Here is a 20507-nt window from a genome sequence, read left to right as displayed (position 1 = left end):
ATTCCCTTGGGCCCCTTTGTCACATGATATGCTCACCGCTGAATCCTGGCCTTGTACAGGAATGCCCCCATCCCCTCCCTGCCCTGCCCTGTGCAAAACCTTCTCTGGGCTACGCCTGGGAGAAATTCAGAGAGATTTCATGCAAACATGTGCGTGACTGACAGCCTCTGACTCCAGAGTTCAACTGGAGGCAGAGAAAGCAGCTTGGGGGGAGGGAGTCACATGGAACCCCCTGGAAAGGGCTGGGCTGGGCCTGCTTCAGGTATACCCTCTTAATTTTCAGGAGCACCAGCCTGGTTGGCGAGTCTGTAGAGCAGATTCTGTGGCCATAGCCTCCTGCAGAGTGTGAGGGGGACCACAGTTGTTTTTCCAGCCATTTCAGCCAAACCTTCCCATCTTTCGTGGCTGCCTCCCCAGGCAAGGCTTGGGGCTCCCATCTGCTGCCGGACAGTAAGTTCTGGCCTCCTGGCAGCCGATCTGCTGATTTCAAGAGGAGACTGTCGGGTACTCCTTTTGAGGGCACCATGTAAGCTAAACCGCATGCTCTGTGGAGTGCAACTCTGGGGGATCCCCGGGCAGAGCCCGGCTCTGGGCTGAGGTGGGGGATGTAGAAGGAAGCGGGCCAGGCCTGTCTATCCTCCACTCAGCAGTGGAGGCTCAGCTGCTGTGAGGAGGTAGAGAAGACCCTGCCAAAATAGGGGCAGATGAAATCTGGGGTCTCCCAGGAGAGGTTTCTGCTAGAGATGGGGTCCTTACTGGGATGAACAAGGAGGATTTAGAAGGGCAGAGATGGGGGCCAGAGCTCCTGGCAGGGGGAATGGTCTGGGCAAAGGTCTGGGGCTGGACAGCCTGCACGTGTGCTAGGAGGGGGGAAGGAGACACAGGGCCTTATTTCTGAGGCTTGGCTTTAGACTCTGCCCTGTGAGGGAGGGGCCAAGAAGTGCCCAAGGCAGTGCCTGACCCTGCTCCCCACTGTGCAGCAGAACCATGAAGAGGTGGTTCGTGGTGCTGGGCCTGCTGGCCGTGGTCTTGGTGCTGGTCGTCATTGGCCTCTGCCTCTGGCTGCCGTCCAGGCAACACAGCCACGTGTACCCCAGAGGAGCCGTGGCTGCAGATGCCAAGCTCTGCTCAGAGATTGGAAGGTGAGTGGGGCTGCCCAGCCGGGGAAGGGTATAGGGACACGGACCCTGGAGGACAGCCAGGCAAGTGGACCTGTGTAAGACCCTCGCCCATCTGAGAGTCAGTTTCCCCACCTGTAGACAGGCTGCCTGGACAAGGAGTGTTCGAGGTGCATGAGGCTGCCTATCCTTTCCTCGGGCCCTCTTAGTATTGTCCGGTTAGAGGAGAAGTAGACAGTGACCCTGACAGCAGGATGTGCGTCTCTCAGTGCTGCACTGGGTTCCTTTTCTCAGGTCTAAGAATATTTGTCTCTTTGGATAAATTCCGCTGTTTTATTCTATTTTAGACTCCTATCTCACAAAGAGTGGTTCCTACTTAAAGACTTAAAGAGAAAAAACGTTATTAGTAAAAATGTCAATTTTCCACTCTTATTCAATTATAAAAACCATGCACATTTGTTTGCTTGCAAAGAGAAACTATAGGTTTTAAAAAACAAAAACTCATATGGACTCCCTTTCTGTCATCCTTTAGCAGGTGGGCAGCAGGGTGCACACGGGGGTATGGGGACTCCGCAGGGTCTCACCTTCCACCACCACGTGCCTCTGGCAGGGATGCGCTGCAGGATGGCGGCTCAGCGGTGGACGCAGCCATCGCAGCCCTACTGTGCGTGGGGCTCATGAACGTCCACAGCATGGGCATTGGGGGTGGCCTGTTCCTCACCATCTACAACAGCACCACACGTGAGTGCCTTAGGGAGGGGGAGGGGGAGGGGCAGGGGTGTTTATCCCTGTCTGGACTCCAGCTAGGGGGAAGCCCAGCTGGGTGGCTTCTGGGCTCACATGGGGTGAGGGGTTGGGGTTAGTCCAGCCTGCCAGCCTGCTTCTCCTTCCAGGAAAGGCTGAGATCATCAATGCCCGCGAGGTGGCTCCTGGGCTGGCTTCTGCCAGCATGTTCAACACCTCAGAGCAGTCTCAGGACGGTACGTGGTCACCTAGGTTCAGGGTGTGGGTGCAGAGCTGCTGGGAAGGGACCTCCCCACTGGGAGCATGCCCCTGCTCAGGGTCCTCCCATCCCTTCCTGACCCTATAACACCCTCCCATAATGAATGGTCAAGACCATCATCACAGGGGATAAAGGGATGGGAGCTTCTGTGATTTCTGCTCAGGTCCCTTCAGGGCCATCCTGGAATAGTCCATGGATAGAATAATTATTATTATAACAACTCTCACATACCAGGGGTCACTGGGGCTGGCACCCTGCTCAGTGCTTTTCCCCAATGAGCCCCTTGTATCTTCCCTGTACCCTTATGGGTGGGAGGGGGATGCTATATTGATTCCCATTTTACAGATGGGAATACTGAGGCAAATTGGCTGAAGTCACAGCTAGGAGGTGGTGAAGCTGAGATTGAATCCAGGCTGACTAAACCCTGCGTTTTAAACAGGCATCTCGTTCAGTCATTTATTTATTCATTCATGTGTTCATTTGTGGGGATAGCATTCTACAGTATGGGGCGGAGTCTCTCTTTTCTAACCCAGCCTTAAGTGGAGAGGAGGCCCCCAAATTCTGCAGGTTGCTGAGGGGAAGCTGTGGTCACCCAGGGAGGCCGCTTAAAGCAGGTGGAATGGATTGTGGGATGAGAAGTTGGAGGGACGGAGGGGCAGGGCACACCAGCCACAGCAGGTCTGATACCTCAGGGGGTGGTCCTGGGTGTTACCCTTTGAGTGGCCCCTTTGGAGTCCTCTCCAACACGCTCTGATTTTTAACTCATTGAGAAACTCAGAATGTATAGAAATGAGATTGCTTCGAGTATGAGAATGCTGGAATCTTATAGACTCAGCATCTCATGGATGCTTGGAATTCATTTATTTAACTAGGACTTATTGAACACCTTTTAAATTGTTGGGTGCTGTTCCTGAAGCTGGGGAACAAAAGAAGCTCAACAGATGAAATCTGTGGCCTGGTCAAGCCCACATTTCAAGTGGAGAAGAGAAAGACTCATGTGCCATGGGGAAGTCCCAAAGGCCTGGGATTTTATAGCAATGTGGGTATCTGGGGAAGAAAGAGAGATCCAGGAGGGAAAGGCATGGACAGAGCCCTGCAGGGTCCAGGGAAGACACGGGGTCAGAGGGAACAGTTCCGGTTGGGTGGGACCTCATAGGCCACTGTGAAACCCCTGCCTCTTGTCTGAGTGATGTGGGGGCCCCTGTGGTGCCTGAGTGAAGGGGATGGTTCTGGCCTGTGGCTACAAGGGCCCCTCGAGCTGTTATGTACAGGACAGGGAGCAAGCAAGGACCGGTCAGGAGGTCATTGCCGTAATCCAGGGAGTTGAGGGTGGTGGGACGGGGCTGATGCTGAACACACTTGGCAGGCAGAGCCTGTGGATTTGCTGATGGGTTGGGTGTGATGTGCATGTGGGGGGACCCAGATGACCCCAGGGTCTTTAGTCTGTGCCTGGAAGGACAGGGTGGCCCTAACAGAGATAGGCAGGACTTTCGGGGAATGGGTTTGAGCCAATGCCCAGGAGCTCGGTTTTGGACTTATTAAGTTTGAGATGCTTGTTTCAAGCAGGCAGGTGGATACTCGGATCTGGTGATGAGAGGAGCTGTCCAGGCCAAAGGGCAAATCTGGGAGTTGTCAGTGCATAAATGGAACCTGAAGCCCAGATCTGGGGGAAATCCCCAAGAGAAGTGAGAAAAGACAGAGGAGAAGAGATGGCAGGAAACAGGGTGGCAGAGGGGAGCCAGGCGGGTGTGACCCAGGGGCGGCTCTGGAGGAGAGAGCAATGAGGCTGGTAAGGCTGAGAGAGGATGCTGTGTCTGGCAGTGTGGGCGTCACCAGTGAGCTTGGCAAGCAGTTAACATCTGCTTCTGGGAAACTTGTGCCTGACTTTGGGATGGCAGAGGCAGTTCTAGAACTATAGCTGCCAAGCCTGGGAGTAGCCAGGATGGCCCTGTTACCCCAGGGGTGAAAGCAGGGAAGTACCCGGGAGCAGGGGCTGTGTCTTTCTGGGTAAACGGGTCAGTGTCTGGCCATGTGGGCAGTGGGGCTCAGTGGGGAATTAGGCCCAGGGGTCTGTTTCTGGTGGAATCGTGGGTTCCTTGAAGATCAGAGCTGGAAGACAGAACTCCTTATAGTCAGATGGGAAAACTGAGGTCTGGAGAGGGATGGGGCACGGATTAGGGTTCAGGTCCTGGTTATTGGACAATAGAAAAGAGAAAGGGGGGGCCATTTCCTCAGGGCTGGCTCAGACCTGTGGGTGGCCTGGGCTTGAGCTGGGGGCAGGGCAGGACCTGGTCTTTCTTTGGCAGGTTCTAGTCTTACGTATGAGAGGCCTTGTGGCTGGGGTGTGGCTCAGACTGAGAGATGGGAGGGGGCCTGGCTTCCCCCCAATATTGCTGTGCAACTGTGAGCTTGGCACAGTATTACAGACATGGAGGCACCTGTGGAGACAGACATTAATCCTGGGACAGCAAACCCAGCACACATGCTGCCACTTGCCCCTCCTCTGTCCTTGTCAGACATCCCCAGTCGATCTGCACTCCTGCCTGCTCAGTCCAGATATGACCTTAAAAACCCCTTTCCTTCTAAGCCTCTTTGGGATGCTGCCTTTGAGAGACCCCTATCTCCCCTGCTTGGGGGGACTGTGTGTCTCTCTCACTCCCCAGGTGGGCTGTCAGTGGCGGTTCCTGGTGAGATTCGCGGCTATGAGCTGGCACACCAGCGACACGGGCGGCTGCCCTGGGCTCGCCTCTTCCAGCCCAGCATCCAGCTGGCCCGCCAGGGCTTCCCTGTGGGCAAGGGCTTGGCGGCAGCCCTGGAGAGTAAGCGGGATGTCATCGAGCAGCAGCCTGTCCTGTGGTATGTCTGTGGGTGCAGCCTGCCTGGGACACAGGCAGGGCAGGCACAGTCTGAGGTTCCTACAGACCAAGAGTGGCAGGTGGAGCTGTGCTGATAAGTATGGGGCACTGGGGTTGAGGAGATACAGACTCTTCCCACCGTGAGTGGGGATACATGGGACACATTCTGAGTTTGGTGCTTGGGGCCCCAATGGACATCATGGCTGGCCGTGTGTCCTGAGTGGCAGGGGACCCTAGGAGGCATGGGCTCGACTGGCCAGAAGGGCACTGAAAGGACAAGCCCTGAGTGACAAGGGCCACCCACCTGTGGACAGGCACTGACCATTCCTTGTTCTTATTCCCCTGGTGCGAGTGGGCGTTGGGGGGAGTCTGGCCAACTCTGCCCCGCTTGCTGCTTCACGTGAGCCCCTCTGCCCCAGTGAGGTGTTCTGCCGGAACGGGAAGGTGCTTCAGGAAGGGGAGAGAGTGACCATGCCTCGGCTGGCTGACACTTATGAGACGCTGGCCCGCGAGGGTGCCCAGGCCTTCTACAACGGCAGCCTCACAGCCCAGATTGTCAAAGACATCCAGGTGGCTGGTAAGCACGTGACCTCAGGGGTCTGGATAAGGAACCCTGTAGCAGGAACCCTGAGCTAGAGCCCTTCTGTCCTGCCTGGGCTGGGACCTGGGCCCTCAGGGAGTTCCTGGTAGGGGAGGGTCAGTGATGGGTCACATGGGTCCATAGCACCTCATTAGGTCAAAGCTGAGAGAGGCTGTGCAGTCCAAGAGAGAAAGTCCCTGGTGGGGTAAATGCAGGTGCAGGCAGGAGCAGGGGCTGGAGAAGCACAAGAGTTCAGGCTGAGGACCCAGGAGGACTTCCTGGAGGAGGTACCGATGACTTTGTCAAGCAGAGAGAGGAAGAGATTCTTAGCAGAAGGAATAGCTTGGGCTAAGGCCTGGAGAGAGGGGGTTTTGATTCTCTGGGAGGATTATAAGGGATGGGGTGAGCTCAGTGAGAGAGGCATTGGAGGGGCTTTGAGGGGCAGGGGCCTGGGAGCTTGGCTGTGGCTTTCTTCATGTTATTTTTGTCAGAATTTCATGGAGGAAGGTGATTAGCATGTTGGCCTTCATCACTGAGGCCAGAAATTACCCTGTTAATACTCTGTCTATGTGGGCTGGTTCCCTGAAGAATTAAGAGTGTCCCTCAACCTACCCATTTATCATGGGAGGAAGGGCTGAGCAGTGGGGGAGATGAGGTCAGGAATTCTCCACTTAGAAAAGATCCTCCGGCGGCAGAGGAGAGAAGGCGGGTCAGGAGACCAGTGAGCCAAGCAGGTTGAGGGTGGCTGGCCTGGGCCCGGCTGTGGGGTGGTGAGCACTGTCAGGGAGGACAGAGAGGCTGGGGAGAGGGTGGGCCAGTAGAGAGGTGGAGGGGGCTTGGGCCCTCTAAGGCTCTGGGCCCTCCCAGCTTGATGGCAGCCCCACCCCCCCAAAAGTGCACGCTTGTCCCCGCCCCACAATGCAGCCCCATTTCCCCCCAGTGTTGCTACCCCTGTTCCCCCCACCATGGTGCACTTCCATTCCCATGTGTACCCGAGTTGCTGTCCCTTGCAGGGGGCATCGTGACGGCCAAGGACCTGAACGACTACCGTGCTGAGCTGATCGAGCACCCGCTGAACATCACCCTGGGGGACTCGGTGCTTTACACGCCCAGTGCCCCACTCAGCGGGCCCGTGCTGGCACTCATCCTCAACATCCTTAAGGGTGAGCATCCCCCCACGGCCCTGCTGAGGGGCCGCCGCACTGCTTCTCCCTCCCTGCGCTCCCTGCCTGCTGCATCTCACTGGCCTGGGCCTCGCTACCCAGCATCTTTCATTGCTGAGCTATTTTGGTGTGCCCCTGGCTCACATCCTCTGCAGAAGGCAGTGGGGAGTGACCAGGGCTGTGGTGGACGGTGCTTAGGGGCTGTAGGGGGAGTTTTCAGGAGGAAGGGAGGTGCAGGAGTGCAGGGCTGGGGAGCCTGGTCCAGGGGGGCATCTGCTAATCTAATTGGTCGCTTGTGACTTCTTAGATGCATAGCTCTCTGGCTGGATATGTGAGGCCCTGGCCGGGAGCCTTTGCTTTATTTCATTCTTACAACTCTGCCTTCTGAAGCGGCCACTGCTGTGGGTTATTAAATGTTCTCCTACTGAGGTGGGCAAAGTGGCTCAGGGAGATGTTAACTCTCTGAGCCCCTCCAAGCCCTTGGGGCCTGCAAATCCGCAGCTGCCTCTGACCACCCAGGGTACAACATGTCCCGGGCGAGCGTGGAGACTCCCAAGCAGAAGGGACTGACGTACCATCGTATTGTGGAGGCCTTCCGGTTTGCCTATGCCAAGAGGACCCTGCTTGGGGACCCCAAGTTTGTCGATCGGGCGAGCGTGGAGACTCCCAAGCAGAAGGGACTGACGTACCATCGCATCGTGGAGGCCTTCCGGTTTGCCTATGCCAAGAGGACCCTGCTTGGGGACCCCAAGTTTGTCGATATGACTAAGGTAAGGGGCAGGGGCTGGCACACAGTGGGCTTGCGGGAGCCTGCTGTGGAAGCAGGTGGGCTTCCCAGGGCTACCCTAGCCTCAATGCTTTCCTGCCCAACTTTGATTGTGGGCCTACTGTGTGCTGGGAAAGACCAGTGACGCTGAGTCCTGGCCTCTGCCCCACAGAGCTCACAGTATGGGGAGGGTCGGGGGAGACAAACTTAACAATGGGTAATTAGTACGCTCCTCATTCTGGCCACAATCCTACCTCAGGGCCTTTGCACATGCCCTGCCTTCAGCCCAGAAGGTTCTGGAGTGGTCAGTGCTGAGGTGAGGAATGCATGCAGCATTGCAGCCCTCAGGGCTGGTGAAAAGGGGAGAGGAACAGGTGGACAGAGGCCTTGGCTGCCTGCTCCCTGTTCACACCCAGGAACCAACACTTCCCAGGTCCCACCCCAGGCCCTGCACCAACTGGCCCACTCACTTGCTGGGTGCCCTGACTCCATACTGGGCCTCTACAGGGACCCCTGTCACATCCCCTCCTGCTATGGGCCCTCACGTCCCTACATACCTACTCAGATTCCTGGCCTTCGGGGTCGACCTGCAGACCCCCTCACTCTGACCTGTGACCTCCCAGGAGGGGACTCAGCTGCCCAGTTGCTTAGCTCTCCCTGATGTCTTCCCTTTCTCAGTGAGCAATCTGCGCCTCCCATGCCCCTTCACAGCCAGTGACCTGGCATCTTGTCTCTTTGAGGGGACAGAAGCCACCACATCATGCCCCCTCTGCCCTCCCTCCTGGCTAAGGCCAGCCCTTCTGTCCTCTCACTGGCTCAGGGCACCAGTCCTGTAATGCTGTTTACCATTTTCTCCTCTGTAATGGGTTGTTCCCGTGAGAGAGGCACGTAGCTGTTGCTCCAGAACCTTTTGGCTGCTGCTGCCCTCTGCTCTCTTTAGAGCAAACTTGTTACCCCCTCACCCTACCCTCACACTGCCAGGTCCCTACATCCAGGCCTCAGTTTCCCCTTTGGGCCCCTCTCGGCAGCATATCACACAGCTCACCTTCCTCAACTTTTCATTTAAAAAAAATTTTTTTTTTTTAAAAGATGACCGGAAAGGGGATCTTAACCCTTGACTTGGTGTTGTCAGCACCACACTCTCCCAAGTGAGTGAACCGGCCATCCCTATATGGGATCTGAACCCGTGGCCTTGGTGTTATCAGCACCACACTCTCTCGAGTGAGCCATGAGCCGGCCCTCATTTTGCAAATTTTCACATCTATAAAAATGTATAAAAAACCCCAAACGTCAACTCACGCTCTGTTCTCTTTCCCTGGAGTCCCCAGTTGTGGGCATTCTGGCTCAAGCATTCCCTTCCTCTCTGAATCTCCACCCATCTCTATTGATATCTGTGCTTTTTCTGAGTGATTGGACAGTAAGCTGCCAATGCCACACTTCAGAGTGGGAGAGTGGGTCTCCTAGGAGCCAGGACCATGCACCACAGCGTCAGAAACCCGACATCAGGTGACATGGCCTATTAGACCACCATGTCAGAATCTCCCTGAGGGTCCCAGTGTCGTTTAGGTCCAAGATCCATCAGTCCCACCTTGCAGTTCGGATGTGATGTTTCTCCAGTCTCCTAACCTACAATAGACACCCTTGGCTGTGTTGTTGACATTTAAAGCCCAGGGAACTTGTCTTGCAGAATGTCCCACATCCTGAAGTGGTCTGTTTCCTGTGGAACTGATTCAGGCTGACCTTCTTTCCCTTGGATTGATCAGTTCATCCCTGGGGGGTTGCTGAAACCCTCTTGAGGATTTTCTTTGCTCGACCTCCAGGGGCCCTTTCTCGCTGACTCCTCCTTCATCTCTTCCTCTCTGTCCTTGTCGCTGTCTTGGGGACCTCGGGAGAGGTCCATGGTTTTTAAGCAGCTACCTGATGCTGATGTCTCCACGTTTATCTCTTAGCCTGACCTTGCCTATGAACTCTGCACATGTAGGCCATGCTCAGAGGTCCACCCACTTGAGACATGCTCTTCAGCATCCAAAATCAAGCTCCCGACTATTCCCAATCCTGCCCCTTCCGCAACGTTTACCTCCCTGGTCAACAGCCAATCAAGGCCAAAAACTTCAGGCCCATCCTCAATTCTTTTTCTCCCACCTGGCATGAGCTGTCCTCTTTCCTGGTTGATGTCCACAGCCTCCCAGTTGGGATCCTTCCCTATGCCCACATGGCCACCGGAGGAACCCTGTGAAAACACTCCCCAGCCTGCTCACTCCTCTGCCCCAAGTCTGTGTGGCTCAGAGCTAAAGCTAGTCCTATGGGACCTACAGGGCTCTGTGGGATAGGCCCCAGCCTACATCTGCAACCCTCTTTCCCCTTCACCCCACTCTCTGCCTGTCACTTACAGGCTTGCACCACCTGCCTCAGGACCTTTGCATTTACTCTTTATGTCACCTCCTCCAAGAAGCCCTCCCTGACCACTCTGCCTATACCCCATCCCTCTCCATTCCCCTTATCTGGCTTTTTGTTTCCAGCACTTTTCTTGCCTGCTTTCGGTTTTCCTGCCACGAGGGCAGGGACCTACATGTCTGTTCCCTGAAGATTACCCAGTGTCAGGTGCACAGTATGAGCTCCATAATATTTGCATGAGTAAATAAATCATTGAATGTAGTGAGAGTCTGGAGTCTTGAGGGAAGGACAGACAGACATTCAGAGTTGCTGGAATGGAAGAGACAGAGGCTGAAGTGAGGGGTCGAGACTGGCCACATGAGGTCCTGGGTCTGACCCTGGGCACTGGGGAACCACAGGAGGTTTAGGGTGCAGGAAGGTTTGGGCAGAGCCATGATCAGGGGCTCCCTAAGACCTGCTCGCGCAACCCTGTGCCCCACTCCCTGCCCTCCCTTCCCACCTCCTCAGGCCAGCTCTGGGGTCTCGGCAGGTGGTCCGCAACATGAGCTCCGAGTTCTTTGCTGCCCAGCTCCGGGCCCGGATCTCCGATGATACCACTCATCTGACCTCCTACTATGAGCCTGAGTTCTACGCGCCCGACGATGGGGGCACTGCCCACCTATCCGTGGTTGCAGAGGATGGCAGTGCTGTGTCTGCCACCAGCACCATCAATCTCTAGTAGGGGCTGCTGGGCCACCTGGGGGGGGGGCAGGGCCGGTGGGGGGCCAGGGGCTGCCCACATGTCCTATAAGGGGGATCCATCAACTTCCTTCATGGTGGGCAACCCAGGTCCCACCTTGGTGGTTTGGCCCAGCCCTCATGGTGAGTGAGCCTGAGCTTCGGTGGCTGGGGAGGGGCCAGGCAGGGCTGGGCTGGGTCAGGCACAGCTGTCTGACCAGGTGGGCCTGCAGCTTTGGCTCCAAGGTCCTCTCCCCAGTCAATGGGATCCTGTTCAACGATGAGATGGATGACTTCAGCTCTCCCAACATCATCAACCAGTTTGGGGTGCCCCCTTCACCAGCCAATTTCATCAAGCCAGGTATGGGGCGGGGGTCCAGGAGCGGGAAACTTGGGGAGGGAGCTGGTGACCTGGGCCAACAGCTGACCAGCATCTTTGTCCCCTCCTGTTGGCTGCAGGGAAGCAACCACTCTCATCCATGTGCCCAACCATCATTGTGGGCAAGGATGGCCGGGTCCGGATGGTGGTGGGTGCCTCTGGGGGCACGCAGATCACCACGGCTACTGCACTGGTATGTGCCACCCACCTGCCTTCCCCGCCCCTGCCCCTGGGCCATGCTGACCCCATCCCCACTTGCCCCACCCCCAGGCCATTATCCACAGCCTGTGGTTCGGCTACGATGTGAAGCAGGTGGTGGAGGAGCCCCGGCTGCACAACCAGCTTCTGCCCAACACCACGGTGCTGGAGAGAAACTTTGACCAGGTGGGCCGGGGGCTGGGGAAACAGTCACAGTGTGGGGCCACAGGGCGTCCTGAGCTGGAGGTCAAGATCTCCTGAGTCATCATGGAGTGGACAATGGCTGGTGTCCTTTGCCCTCATGCTCACTGCCTGGGCCATCCTGAGCCCCTGTGCAGTGAGGACCAAGCCACCTGCTCCAAGACCCTAGAGGCCCAGGTGCCCCCAACTTACTCTTGCTGGTCACTTGGCTGGAAAGGGCATCATCTGGGTCTCGGGCCCATGACCACACAGGCGTGGTTTAGATAGCGTCTGGGATCTTGCTGAGGCCTGCCTCTCCCCCCCTACTCCCAGGCGGTGACTGCAGCCCTGGAGTCCCGGCACCACCAAACAGAGGTCACTTCCACCTTCATTGCTGTGGTGCAGGCCATCGTCCGCACGGCTGGTGGCTGGGCAGCCGCCTCAGACTCCAGGAAAGGCGGGGAGCCTGCTGGCTACTGAGTGCTCAGGGTGGACGAGGCTAACCAGCAACCCAGGGACGAGATGCTCACCAGGGCCACGAGTCGAACTCTGGGGGACGTGCTCCCCCATGCGAATGGCAGAGCTGCACAATAAACGGGGGCCGCTGCTCCAGGCTCTGGGCAGCCTCGCCGGGCTGGCTCCCGCTCCCTGGGCCTCAGTGTCCTGTGTGTGCGATGGAGCTGCCTGGCTGGGGAGGAGTGGACAGGTGGGATTCAGTCTTCATACTGTGGTGCTGGAGCTGGTGTTGGGGCCACGGGAAAAACTTCCCTTTTTAGCCTCTGAAGTTTCACTAAGAAATCAACTGATAATCAGACAGATAGGGAAAAGAGAATAACAAGTTTTATTTAACATGTGTGGGAGAAAATCACAGGAGGGTAATTATCCCATCCCCTCAGCGTGGGGTGCCCATCTTCACAGCAGAGGAAATGACTTTCACAGAGGGAGGCTCAGTGGATCTGGGACAGTCTATTTGGCCCATGGAGCAATGACTCGTAAACGATTCCCTTTAAAATACCGAATGGAACTGAAATAGAAGTCAATCGTCTGTGACAAAAGTCAATCCAGATGTATTGACAGACTCCAGTCTTCCCTCCTGTGTTGTGACTTAAGTTGATGAAGCTTAAGGAAAGGACCAGAGGTGATTGTCCTCTTCTTTAGTGGTCTGGACTCCAGACAGAGGCGGGCACAGCTTCATCCTTTGCTTTGGAGAAATAATAAGAGGATTGAGGAGGTGAGGGGGTTGTGGAATGTGAGTCATTCTTTTGAGAAGTAACAAGTGATTAGGAGGGAGAATGAATGAAAAATCAACCTGTGAATGATTTTCTTGGGAGTTTACATGAGCCCGGAGACAGACATTAACTTGTAGAAAGGTCCATTCAGGTGTGGCTACGTTCCTCCGCCAGCCGCCTTTCCCAGAACGGATAATGAGACGTTGCGGAGGGGATGGAAGTGGATGTCTTCCCTGGCCCTGGCTCTGTGCAGATAAGGGAGCGCTTCTTCCAGCATCTGCTGTTCTCAAAGCACCTTTCATTTAAAGTATCACACCAGGACTTCATATTTTCAGATGAAGTTTCCTGGCTTCCTTCACTAGCCTCAGCGTTTTCAGTAGGGGAAGAGCCCAGCGAGTGTCGGGGGGCTTGAGTGGTGGTGAGGGTCAGGCCCATGCTGAGCACTGTCCCTCCTCTCCCCAAGCCCCAGGATGGGAAAGGGCAGTCCCTTCCCTGGGTTGAGCAGCGACACCTCCAAGCACTGGCCACGAGAGGGCGCCGTGACCCTGGCGTTTTCTTGGGCAGAGGCCGGCCGGCACATAATGGGAACGAACGGGTGTGACTCACCCTGCCAAAGACATTCGGGGGTGAAGCCGAGGTCTGCGGAGTGGGGATTGGGCAAGTGGCTGGAGCAAAACATCTCGGTCAGACCCAAGCCCTGGGGGGTGGGGGGGCTTTCCAAGCACAAACCCTGAGTGAAACTCAAGCTTGTGACTGGCTCCAGAAGTAAACCCAATTTTCAGAGAAAAGCAAACTGGAAGAGCCGGGTCCCTGAGAGTCAGGGCTTCCATCAGCAGGGGAACTGGGGCCCAAGGTGGTAGGATTGGAAGGGAACTGCTAGACAGCACCCTTCCCCATGGCCCTCCGGGTCTGCTAACTTGTCCCTCGCAATTGTAACACCTGAGGTGAGCTGCTGGTAGAGGCTGGTGGGAGTGGGTTGGGTAGGGGGCTCACAGCCCCACAGCTAGATATCACCCCGTCCAGTGAGCACAGTGGCAGGTCCCTGAGGGCAGGGGCACAGGGGCGGGGAGGGGCCCTTCAGGAGGTGGGAAAACCTGGTGCTTCCAAAGTACCCACAGGGAATCGGGATTTTGTGCCTGAAGAGTTCACCCCAGGTCTGACACTGAGCACTGGAGGGCTCTGTCTCAGGTTCCCCAGGAAGGAGATGAAGGCTATGCAGTGGGGGTGTGCAAGTCACTCCTCAGTCCTTATTTTTGTGTTAGAGGAAAGGCCATGGCCCCATCTGCAGGGGAGAAGACTGAGGCCTGGGGGGCGGGCATTGCTCCAGGTTGCGCAGCAGCGAGGGGGCTGCCCGAAATGCTCCCTGGGCCCCCACATGTTGGCAGGGTGTACCTCGGCTCCCCAGGCTCCATGAGGCTTAGCCCAGGGCTGCCTTGGGGGCCGGGGGATTTGAATCCCTTCTTTCCCTCCCATTGTCTTCCCTCCGACCCCCCCATCACCACCTGGATAAGGATTTAGGGCCCTTTCCAGCTGGGCTTTCCCTGTTGTGTCGCTGGCCAAGCCCAGCATGACACCCATTCCTTTCCCTGGGCCATTGCTCAGACCGTCCCTGAACCCTGGTCTCTGCCTGACTAGGATGACCCCAACTCTGCTGTCCCTTCTGTCCCCGCTGCCCTGGCCTCTGGGCTCTGAAGACTGTGGTGGGTGGGTGGCCTGGCCCCAGGCCAGGAATGCACTTTGATTCCTAGTTGAGCAATGTCACTGCGGTATGGGGGTCGGGTGGGGGCAGGAGGAGGCGCCCACAGGCCCCCACCCCCCACCCCCCGCATGAGGCAGCTGTGGGAACAGGCATACGGGAAGGCCCGCCCATAACTCCCTCCCTGGCCCAGGCTGACCGGGGCTATGGCTGGACATGGGGCCTGGCAGGCTGTGGGGCCTGTGGGGACACAGACCTTCTCTGGGCCTCAGTTTCTCAGTTGTACCAGGAAGTGGGCTGTGACTCTATGTGTAAAGACCTGGGGAGGATAATGCTCCACCGGGAAGGAAGTGGGGAGCATGTGTGGGGGCCCAAGTCCAGCCTGTGGCTGCTGCATCCTGTATCCCTGCTGAGCCTGGCCAATGGAGTCCTCAGTGTGTCCTCACTCCCCCAGCTGCCTCCCACTTGGGCACACTGAGGCCTGGGAGGACAAGTCCCAGGCCAGTGTCCCCAGGGGAGGAGGCACTGCCAGCACAGGAATAGCCCAGAACACAGATGGACACAAGGAGGGACAGAGCAGCAGACAGGGCGTGGGGGCCCAGGCAGGGCAGCCCCTCTCCTCAGAAGCCCAGGGCTGCATTTCCAGGACAGCAGGTCCCAGGGGTGGATGGTCCAGTGGGCACTGGGTGCCAAGGGCTGGGCACATGTCCTGTCTACATTCCCCAAGTGGGCGTCTTGTAGTCAGGGGCATTTGGTGGTCTTGAGTCAGCTTGCCCCGTGTGCAGATGGGGAAGCTGAGGTCCCCTCCTGGTCACCCCAGCCTGGGCCAGGCTGTGGCTGAGCTGGGGCTTGACCTGGGTCCTGAGGGACACCGCCTTGGGTCCCCCCACCCCTCTGTCTCTTCAGCCCCACTTCTGTGCCATCGTAGAGATGCTGAGGCTGAGCTGCTCCCGGGGCAGGAGTTGGGAAGTGGAGCTCCACCCTGGGTGGGGGGCCGGGGGTCGGGGGAGAGGCCCTGCCTGATCCAGGAGAGGGAGCTGAGCAGCCCCAGCTCTGCTTTCTTGGAGTGCTGGGAACCGGGAAATGGTGTGGGGGCTCCTGGGATCCCTGCACCCCGCCTGTCCTGTGTGCTGCTGTTGCCACGTCTTGAAGCACATTAGACTGGGGTGACCCTGGGTGAGGGGAAGTGGGATCGTGTGGCAGTGAAGGAGTTAACCACAGCAGCTGGCTCCCCTCTACAAGAAAACTCCCCATAGACGCCTTGCTGCCTGGACTCTGGCCAGGGCCAAGCACAGGGGCTGAAAACTGGAAATTTAGGCATGTGGCCAGCTCTGCCTCTACAGCAAGCGCTCGAGAGGACAGCAGCGCTGCCGCTGCCGGCCGCCAGCCAGCCATCCACACGCCCACTCCTTCATCTGGCTGCTCACTGTTTCTCTGTCTGTCCACCCATCTGTAAGCCCATCTCTTTCCAATTGTCTGTCTGACCATTCTTCTCTTACTGTTGTCTCGGTCTAGCTGTCTGGCCTGTCTCTGGCCCTACTTGTCTGTCTGTCTAATCATCTGTGAGTTCAGCTGTGCATCTCATTGTCTGTTCATCCATCCATCCCTCTGTCCACCTGTCTGTCCTTTGGTCTGTGCTCACCTGCTTCCCCTCTCCCCCTGGGCCACAGAGCCATGGCCTGGGGCCGTGGGGCCACAGTCAGCCTGGTGTTGTTGGGGCTGGGGCTGGTGCTGGCCATCACCGTGCTGGCTGTGGTCCTCTCCCACAACAAGGCCCCTTGTGGCCCCCAGGCCTTTGCCCACGCTGCCGTAGCCGCTGACTCCAAGGTCTGCTCAGACATTGGCCGGTGAGTGAGAGGCAGGAGGGAGCTGGGTGGCCCTTGGCAGCTGGCCCCTCCTGGAGACTTTGTAGCCAGTGATGAGGGTGTGGAGAAGGCATGTGTGAGCGCGCGCACACTGGCCTGTGGGGCTGGGACCGTGTGGATTTGTGCTCCAGTGCTGGCCAGTCCTGGGTACAAGGAGGCAGCCCCCAGACCCTTGCACAGAACAGGTGGCAGGAGGCATGCCCATGGGGCCCACAGGGGTTTGGGGCAATGGCAAAGTTGGCAGAAATGGTGTGCAAGTCTGTTTCTGGTTATGGGGCTCAGGATGCCCATCTGTGCAACACAGGTGGGAAGTGGAGACCCAAAGAGGGTCCTGCTGCGGTGTCACTGGTCTGGGCCAGCCAGACCACAATGGCCGGTGCTGGCCCCTTCAGTGAGGCCGTGCCAGCTCTCCAAGGCTGGGGTCTTCTCCCAGGGGCATGGGTGAGGGGCTCAGGGGCTCCATATGTGGGTAGTGGCCTGTGGTGTGCACACAATACTGCTCAGGGCCACTGTCCCCCACCCCGTAGGATCACACGTCCTCGTCTCTCAGACCTGGGAAACCCAGCCCTGCCAGTGCCGTGTCCCTCACAGGCCCGGACAGGCAGAGGGACTGATGTTTGGTCAAGGGCAAAGTGGTGGAGGAGAGGGGCCAGAGCTGGTGCTTCCTGACCCTCTTCCAGGAAGCCCAGCCCAAGGGAGGCCTCTGCTGTACCCGCCAGGGCGGGACATAGCAGGATGCCCCTCCCAGAACCCCTGCCCCCGCTGGGCCTGAGGAAGCCGGGGCAAGCATCTGCTCCCTGCCAGCCAGCTGTCTGCTTCCCGGAATATCTGTCTTGCAGGCTATTTGTGAGGGTCTGACTGTTTTGTAAACTGAGGGAGACAGTCCCAAAGCAAGGGGGTGTGGCTGGGAACGTGCTCCAGGCCCCCTTCTTCCCGGCTTAACTGCTGCGGGACACTTTCTCTTTCTGTTTGTTCATTCACTCTCCTCATTCATTCCTTTCTCCCTTCCTCTGTGCATCCACCCATCCCTGTGCCTACTTCTTGTAGTAGCCCCTAACTCCTCCTGACCTGGTTCTCTGGGCCGTCCTCAAGCTTTCTGCCCCCTCCTCAGAGCCACTGCTAAGATGGTAGCAGCTGAGAATTGCAGCTCAGGGACAAGTGGGGGCAGGTGGCTGCTTGGTCTCCCCAGGGGGCTTCCAGGGGATGTGAAGGGAGTGAAACCCACTGCCACCCCGGGCACTGCCCCTACCCTGCTCGGGAAGACATGCAGAGATTTGGTGCCCACTTAAACCTGCAGTTGCAATGATGCAAACAAGGCCGGGGGGCTCAGGTCCCGGGGACCACCAGTGGGCATGTGGCCTCTAGGAGTGGGGGCAGCTGTCACATATCTGTGAGCGGGGTCTCCCCGAGTCTCTGTCTGGGGGTCTCCATGGCTTGATCTGCTGTGCATGAGCATCCGGGGTTGGGGTCTCTGTTCTGAGCCTGCTTCCTCCTGCCACTCCTCCGACTCCCCCTTAGTGAGGAGAGCGGATGTGGTTTCTCCCCAGTGTTTTATCAAACACTCTCTCCGCTTCCTGTTCTTAAGCCAGGAGCAGGAGGGAGCCTGGGGCTGACCCCGGCTGCTGTGGCAGAACAGGGGTCACAACACCCAGCCGGGCTGGGGGCTTCAGGAAGGAGCCTGGGGCAGTGTCCTCCAGGCTAAGACCCTTCCCTGTGGGGCCCCTGGCCACGCTGCCGCCCATACTCCCTCCTCCTGTCCCCATCTCTCCCCACCGCATTCTCCTCTCAGCAGCAGGGCCCTTCCAGAGCCCAGTCTCCCCTTGCTTTATCAGCACTAGGTTTTCTCCCTTGGGTGGGACCTTCTGCTGCAGCGAGCCCCCTGTGTAAGGAAGGGTTGTTAAGGTTTGTGTGAGTGAGGATCCAGCACCATGCCTAGTAGACATACCATAGGAGCATGGTGACAGTGAGTTCTGTCACTGCGTGATGTCCCAGTGTGTTAGGCTGTGTGCAAACTGACTATCCTGAGGCTCTGAGTAAGTGCTTGTCTTCTGAGGAGACTTAGTGACTTTAGGATTAGTGACATGTTTTAGGCTTTGTGATATCTGTCTTGCTCAGAAATGCCTGCCTTCCCACCAGCTCCTCAGTGGGAGGATTCACTGACTTCTTAGGAGGAAATTAGTCCTGCATAGAAGGGACCTGCCTGGGGTCAGACTGAGCAGGCTCAGCTGGGACCAGGACCCAGCTCTGCAGCTTCCCAGACTGTCATTCTCTCCCTGCTGCTGCTGCCGCTGCCCTGCCATGGCAGGGGTTGGAGGGGATCTCCAGGGTTTCCCAGAGCCCCCCATACCCCACCTTGGACCTGAATGCCTGCTCAGCCCCTGGCTCTGCCTGTGAGGGCCAGAGCTTTACTACAGTCGATATGTCTATATACTCTTGTGTTTATATATATATATGGTCAATATAGCGATTGTGGGGGAGACTGGTTGGGGTGCTGATGAGCAAATCTTGGGGGGGATTGGAGTCTAGGCTGGCACTGGGCTGTGGGGGTGGGGGAATGGTTGAGTCCCTGAGGGTTGGGTTTTGTCAGCTGCTCCAGACCCAGGCAGTGTCTGCAGTCGCACCCTCAGTGCAGGGGAGAGCAGAAATTCTGGACAAGTTGCTGCACCTCATGAGCCTTGATTTCCTCATCTGTGAAATGGGCTCATGTTGGTGCATCCCTCCTGAGGTGATGAGGCATGGGGCTTGCCCAACCCACAGGAGGTGCCCCCTCAACAATAGCCATTCCAACTAATAACCATTATAGTGGTGTGACCTGGACAAGTTGGCATCTCAGGACCTGGGGAAGGGTCCAGGGTCAGAGTGGGGGATCCCACTCTGGGGAAGGCTCATAGGGATTAGGGTGCAGCCCCTAGTCCGCTTCCTCCAGAGCTGTGGCTCTTGGTCCCAGCCCTTCCTCCCCTCCCAGCCCCATCTGAGCCTGTGACTCTATGCTCCAGCCAGCTCACCAGGAAATATCGCATTTTCTCCCCTCTGGGGCTCAGGAGGAAACTGCCTATGTGCCCACGGACTGTGCACGTGTGTTCATGTGTGTGTGTGTGAACATGACTGTCTGAGTGGGTGTGTAACATCAGTAATGGTGACAGCAGCCTCATGGCTCCTTGGGGACAGATGCATTAGACGTGTAATTGTTCTGCACCACACCCTCTGTCCAGAACTTCCCCCATGTCACAGCCAACCCACCAGACTCAGGGAGGTTGAGTCACATGCCCAGTGCCACACAGCTGGAGAGTGGAACACCAGTCTGCTGGCCCCGAGCCTGTAAGCGTGTTTGCGGTGCTGCAGATGCGTGCAGGTGTGTGCGTATTTCTCCACCTGCAGCATGTAATACCCTTTTTTGTCCTGCATCAAATATGTGAGGAGCACTTACTGTCCATCAGCCATTGTCCTGGGGACACAGTGGTAACCAAGATGAATAAAGCCTGTCTTCCTGGAGGGGAAGACAGACAATAAACAAATCAATATGCAATTTTGGGGAGTTGGAAGTGGTTATTGGTCACCTGGATATCCTCTCTGTGAAGTTTCTGTTAAAATCTTTTGCCTGTTTTTCTATTAGGTTGTACATCAGATACATTTTCTGCATTATCAAGACAGCCAAGTCATTTTTCTTCCTTTTAAAAACTGCAATGAATGTTAAACCACTCTTGCATTCCTAGAACGAGCCCTGCTCATTTGTGATTTAATATTTTTATATATCACTAGGTATAAAATTTTGATTTGCTAATACTTTGTTTAGGATTTTTGTCTTTATGTTCATGAGGGATATTGGTCTGTAATTTTCCTTTCTTATAATATCCTTGTAAGGTTTTGGTATCAAGGTTCTACTGGTCTTGTAAAAAGAACCAGGAGTTGTTCTCTCTTTCTCTATGTTTTGGAAGAGGAGACTATTTTGTTTTTTGTTTTGTTTCAAATTGGTATAATTTCACCCTTAAATGTTTGGAAGAATTTACTAGTTAAGCCTTCTAAGCCTGTGTTACTTGTGTATGTGCATGAAGATTTTAACTAATGGGTTCTATTTCTTTTTAAAATTATTATTATTATTATTTTTGGCAGCTGGCCGTACAGGGATCCAAACTCTTGACCTTTGTGTTACAACACTGCACTCTAACCACCTGAGCTAACAGGCCACACAGTTCTATTTTTTTTTTCCTTTTTGTCTTTTTTCGTGTCTGGCAACGGACCGCAACCCTCAGTGTCGCGCCCGTACCGGACCGGGACCGGCAACGGGATCGCAACCCTCGGTGCTGCGCCTGCCCCTCGCTCAGCCAGTGAGTGGGAACTGGTCTGTATGTGGGATCCGAACCCTC

The 20507-nt window shown here is 56.5% G+C and overlaps 2 protein-coding genes across 4 annotated transcripts in view; both read left to right on the top strand.

Moving 5' to 3' along the window:
- The first annotated feature begins 987 nt into the window (after positions 1–987).
- GGT1 (gamma-glutamyltransferase 1) lies at positions 988–12436 on the top strand. 2 transcript variants are annotated; one of them, XM_008568595.1, is made up of 12 exons: positions 988–1142; positions 1729–1859; positions 2012–2098; positions 4785–4977; positions 5396–5553; positions 6570–6719; positions 7239–7375; positions 10409–10596; positions 10830–10957; positions 11056–11168; positions 11246–11359; positions 11687–12436. In XM_008568595.1, exons 1-12 carry the CDS (start codon positions 988–990, stop codon positions 11831–11833), a joined length of 1701 nt encoding a protein of 566 aa, XP_008566817.1. In that variant the 3' UTR covers positions 11834–12436. The 2 variants fall into 2 exon arrangements, with proteins under 2 accessions (XP_008566817.1, XP_008566818.1); XM_008568596.1 differs by lacking the exons at positions 988–1142; positions 1729–1859; positions 2012–2098; ... (2 more) ...; positions 6570–6719; positions 7239–7375 and adding an exon at positions 7425–7489.
- A 3516-nt stretch (positions 12437–15952) lies between these two features.
- Positions 15953–20507, top strand: part of GGT5 (gamma-glutamyltransferase 5) — a 24192-nt gene continuing 19637 nt past the window's right edge. For both annotated transcript variants that reach the window (XM_008568594.1, XM_008568593.1), the window contains exon 1: positions 15953–16125. In XM_008568594.1, coding sequence (XP_008566816.1) covers positions 15953–16125 — 173 coding nt within the window. The remainder of the gene's footprint in view (positions 16126–20507) is intronic.

Source organism: Galeopterus variegatus, unplaced genomic scaffold (genome assembly GCF_000696425.1).
Source record: "Galeopterus variegatus unplaced genomic scaffold, G_variegatus-3.0.2 Scaffold424, whole genome shotgun sequence".
Classification (NCBI taxonomy): Eukaryota; Metazoa; Chordata; class Mammalia; order Dermoptera; family Cynocephalidae; genus Galeopterus; species Galeopterus variegatus.
This window is presented reverse-complemented; position numbering and strand designations above follow the sequence as displayed.